The sequence below is a fragment of the Octodon degus genome, unplaced genomic scaffold (assembly GCF_000260255.1).
Source record: "Octodon degus isolate 3935 unplaced genomic scaffold, OctDeg1.0 scaffold00358, whole genome shotgun sequence".
Lineage (NCBI taxonomy): Eukaryota > Metazoa > Chordata > Mammalia > Rodentia > Octodontidae > Octodon > Octodon degus.
In genome coordinates, this window is record NW_004524934.1 from 438,205 (window position 1) to 443,683 (window position 5,479).

The following is a 5,479-nucleotide window of genomic DNA, read 5'->3' on the forward strand; positions in this document are numbered from 1 at the left end:
AACAAATTGGTCAAGTAATGGCTGTGACTCATCCAGATGACTGACACTGACAAAAGACCCAGAAGGTGCTGCATATGGTTCCAGGGTAAATCTTGAGGGGATTTGACTGACCTTGTCAGCTAGCAAAAGTCACATTTTTAGTTATATAGGTCTTGCTTTAACTTGGTCTTAACCATCCAGCAGAAAAGTATAATCATGAGGTATAAAAAATAAAGTTATATTAATATCGCTTTTACAGGCTTAAGTCAACAACTTCTGACAATTGCCAGTTCTGCTGATAACTCACTATTTTTATGGACTAATGGATTATATTGGGTTATTTTGCTGATTTCACGTATCTACAGTCTTTGGACTGACATCAAGTATGAAAAGGTCTTTTAAAGACTTCTCCAAATACAGTTTTTCTAAATGCAATGGGACACCCATCTGTGACAAAACAAAACAAAAAGGGGGATATAAATAAAGGACCATTTTGTTGTGAAAAAATACATATGTATATACAAGAAAGAAGAGATATACAGTTACTTTCTCTTAGTTCATTGAGAAGAAAATCTTGTACTAATATTATTTAGAAAAAATATAATGTGTGCATCTTGTCCTCTGAATACTACTATGAAGACAGCAATATGCAATGTATTAATTATTGTAACTGTCCTACTGACCTGTTTTGAAGCTGTTTCATGTCTATTTTATCTTTTTTTCTCATTAAAATTAATGAAAAGTATTCTTGAAATTTTTTTCAGTGCCTAATCATTTTGGATCATTAAATGATCCCAATTTTCATTTGGTTTATAATATTTATATGATTTAAGGATCCCTGGGATTAAATATCCACTAAATGAGTCCTCTAAATAATAATGTTATGGATATAATGACTTTACAGAGGAAAATTATATAAAATGCATTATAGATGACTTTACAGAGGAAAATCAGTAGCGATATAATGATAAATGTAAGGGAATAGTAACTGCATTAGAATTTGGCAAAAGATGCTGAAATTCAAAATAATGTAAAATTATCTGTATGAATATCCATATGAATCCGTATGAATCCCATACAAAGCGATAACATAATTCTGATACCAGGAATTGAACTCAGGAACTTGCACTTGCCAGGAAGGCCCTTGTACTGCTGAGCTACATCCCCAGCCCACAGATAACATTTAGAGTCCACTAATCTGTTTTACTCTCTTATTTAGTTTCATTTTCTGTACAGTTATAAATTATGAAAATGTGAGCTTTCTAAGTCTTCTGCATGATTTCAGGCTACTATCACCTGCACTGAAATGATATTCTAAATATGCTATACAACTTAGTGTCTTGAGAACACCAATCTCTCTGGTACCTTTTGTTTATTCATTGAACTAATCCCCCTGAGTCCAATGTAAATGGAGCACATAAAATTAGGGCTAATTTATTAACTTTGCTTTTGTATGGAAGATTATTTCCTATTGACCATCATACTTGAGAAGACCCTATATCAGCCTTTGTTTATTTCACTCTAAGAATTAAAATAATCTCTCTTTTACAAGCATAGATATATGGTCTTATAAATACTACAGGAGAATTCTTGGAACTGTCTGTTATGATCAGCATTTTGATATTTCATTACATGTATAGGATGACAAAGAGATTGCAAAACTCTTGAAAAATCTCAAAGAACGTGCATTTAAGTTAATTTATCATTAAAAGTAACATGCTTGCCTGGTCATATTAACCATGAAAGTAAAGTAAGTATAGATTTTTTTTTGTTTCAGGAATACAAGTTTTGGATATATATATATATATATATATATATATATATATATAACATTAAATATGTAATTACAGTTATTACAATGTGTAGAAAAAACTAAACCACACATTTCTATGATCTATATAAGAAAAAGGAGAATCTTTTAAATATTATATCTCAATATCTTCATGTAAGACTTTCATATAGTATAAATATTTTGGCAATGGAGGATGACATAGCTTTTTATGCTTCTGTCTATATGTTCAGTTTCAATCATTTCTACTATAGTCAAAAACAAGAAACCATAGAATGAACTTTCACAAGATTCAAAACAATTTATATGATACAGTTTAAGTGGATAAGTCTTTTTGTTTCACGCAATGAGAATGTTGCTCACAGGAAAGATAAGCATCCATTTTTTTAAAATAAAAAATTACATTTACTTAGAAGCAATAAGAATGTCAACAAAACAGATGCAATTTTTTTTTTTTGCAATTACAGAGTGGTATTCAGTTAACAGAACAACAATCATTCTGTATAAGCTGCATCAGAGACAACTGAAGATGAAAAACTACTGTCCCCATATATAACTAATTTGTGCTGTGCACCAACAAGAACCTGCTTTAAATTTCCATGCCAATTTACAACCCCCATAGTCTACCAGGCATAGTTAGCGGCTATAGTAAATACCTCCAGGACAGTGATATCTAAAGACACATTTGGTAGTGTGTTAACTAAACAAACAAACAAAAAAGACACTGTACAGCTTTAAAATAAATCTTACACAGCCTTACATTTTAATTTTTTTTTTCTTCAAAAGGAGTGAGTTGTGTACAGGGGAATTAAATGCTTTATAGACAAGAAAAAAAAAACTGCACTAGCACCAACTTATTCATCATTATCCTTTTTTTAAGTCTCCTCATCTCTTCATCTTCTTCTTCCTCCTCTTCATCCTCATCTTCCTCCTCCTCCTCTTCCTTCTTTCTTTTTTTCAGCCTTGATAACTACCTTTTTTGCTGCATCAGGTTTTCCTTTAGTCGGGTAGGCAGCAATGACTTTTTCATACTTTTCCTTCAGCTCAGCAGCCTTCTTCTCATATGGCTGCTTGTCATCAGCTGCAGTATTATTCCACATTTCCCCAAGTTTCTTTGCAACATCACCAATGGAGAGGCCAGGATGTTCTCCTTTGATTTTTGGGCACCTATGAAATGTATACAAAAAGATGAGACTTTATGGACGAGCTGAGTGGTCACAATATTTAAGAATTCTTAAAAAAATTTCTGTGAGATAACTTTAAAAATCTTATACTGCTTCTCTTCATTGTCTACAAAAACAGTAATTTTTTGGACAAGTGCTTCATCATTTTGAAAATATTTTCTATATGTAGAAACACTTGCTGTTTACAAAAATAAAAGTAAACGTTTTAATATACTTACTGTCTTATATTTCAGCGTAGACTCAATGAAATGTAAGCAATAAATAAAAAGATTCAAAAATAGTAATTTACAATTTTTAAAGACTATTATAATATTTCTGTTGATCATAGTATTTTTATAGACTATAAAAGTTCAAATGAAGAAACAAAAAGAAATACTTTAAAATAAAACATTTTTGAAATGAAGCAAATCATATCCAAAATTATTTATAAAATAATTTATTATACTGGAAATGAGTTCTCAAGTGTTTTATTTATAGAATTTTCAATCATTTTTCTTATTTTCAGAGAATACAATGATAAATTCACAAATGCATATATTTATATTTAAAAATACAATGAAGAATAAGAGGAGCTTCTAATTAATGTATTAAGTATAAAATAACAATTTTTAAAATGTGTTTCATTTTTATATACCACAATATCATTTTTTTTGTAAAAAGAGAAAGTAAGAATGATTTTTGTTTTTCTCTTTTTTAGTATATTTTAGGACAGAGTATACAGGGTCTCACTATACAGATCAGACTCATAGTGATCCTCCTGTTTTCAGCCTCCAAGAATAATTTCTTAAGTATCTCTTTTTGCCTTTATTTTTTCATTTTACATATTTAAGGTATACAATTATGTTTTGATATATGTGTTTTGTGTGAGGATTGCTACAGTCAACTAAATTAGCCTGATAAGCACATAGTTAGCCTTTTCTTTTTGAGGCAATAAAATCTAAAAATCTACTCTCAAGTCAAATTTTCAGAATGCACTACAACATCATTAACTGTAATGCACGTGCTACAAATTAGACCTAGCCTATCCCCCAAATTTCTTATCCTATGTAACTGGAACTTTATATTATTTTAAAAATTGATGTACAGATAGATATAATATAATGTAATATGTTTATGCACACAACAGAACAGTTTTACAAAACAAACAGATACTAATGTATGGTTATTTGTGACATCATGGTTGAACCTAAGTGACATCATACTAAATTCAATAAGCCAAGTATAGAAAAAGTTAAACACATTTCTTTATTATCTTAATGGTTTTTTTGTTTCTTCACTTGCAGCTAAAATGGAGCACATCTTTATAAAGAGTGAAGAATATGGTGAATACTACAGTAGTAACAGAATTTATTCTTCTTGGACTGACGAGCGATCCCCAGTGGCAGGCTGTGCTCTTCATATTTCTTCTTGTCACCTACTTGCTAAGTGTGACTGGGAACCTTCTCATTATCACTCTGACCATTGCAGATCAAAATCTGCAGACTCCCATGTATTTCTTCCTTCGGAACTTCTCATTTCTAGAAATATCATTCACATCTGTCTGCATCCCCAGATTCCTTGTCACTATTGTGACAGGAGACAGAACCATTTCCTATAATGGCTGTGTGGCTCAGCTGTTTTTTTTCATCTTCTTAGGAGTGACAGAATTTTACCTTCTGGCTGCCATGTCCTATGATCGCTATGTGGCCATCTGCAAACCTCTGCATTATCTGACCATCATGAGCCGCAGAGTCTGTATCCTTCTTGTCTTTAGCTCATGGCTTGCAGGATTCCTGATCATCTTTCCACCAATCATCCTTCTGCTACACTTGAATTTCTGTGCCTCCAATATAATTGATCATTTTATCTGTGACTCTTCCCCAATTTTGCAGCTCTCTTGCACCAACACTCACTTTCTAGAACTCATGGCACTTTTTTTAGCTGTAGTCACTCTCATGGTCACTTTGACTTTAGTTGTTCTCTCCTACACAAATATCATCTATACAATTTTGAAAATTCCTTCTGTAAATCAAAGGAAAAAAGCCTTTTCTACTTGTTCTTCCCATATGATAGTTGTCTCCCTCTCTTACGGTAGCTGCATCTTTATGTACATTAAGCCTTCTGCTAGGGAGAGGGTGACCTTAAGCAAAGGAGTTGCTGTGCTCAATACTTCAGTGGCACCTCTCTTGAACCCCTTCATATACACACTAAGGAACCAGCAAGTGAAGCAAGCCTTCAAGAGCATGATCCAGAGAATAGTCTCCTCTTCAAATAAATGAGTGCAATGATATGAAAGTGAATGCTCAAGGTAAAGCAGAAAGATCGACTCGCTGCCTTTCTTTACATAAATCCATTCTGAAAAACTCATTCATTTCACCAATTGGTTACACTTGTTATGATTAGTATCTTTTTCTAACTGACCTAAAGATAAGATAGTCTTAACTATCTTAAATAATAGGCACAGTGATTGACCTCACATGTTTGTGACTAAATTTTAAGTAACTCAGTAATCTTTACTGTTTCTATGTCAAAGCAAAGTAGATTATCA

The 5,479-nt window shown here is 32.0% G+C and overlaps 1 protein-coding gene across 1 annotated transcript; it reads left to right on the top strand.

Annotated features, from left to right (window-relative positions):
* Positions 1-4,271: 4,271 nt before the first annotated feature.
* Positions 4,272-5,210, top strand: LOC101586640 (olfactory receptor 6C75). Its single transcript, XM_004648171.1, has one exon. The coding sequence runs from the start codon at positions 4,272-4,274 to the stop codon at positions 5,208-5,210; it is 939 nt and encodes a 312-aa protein (XP_004648228.1).
* Positions 5,211-5,479: the final 269 nt, after the last annotated feature.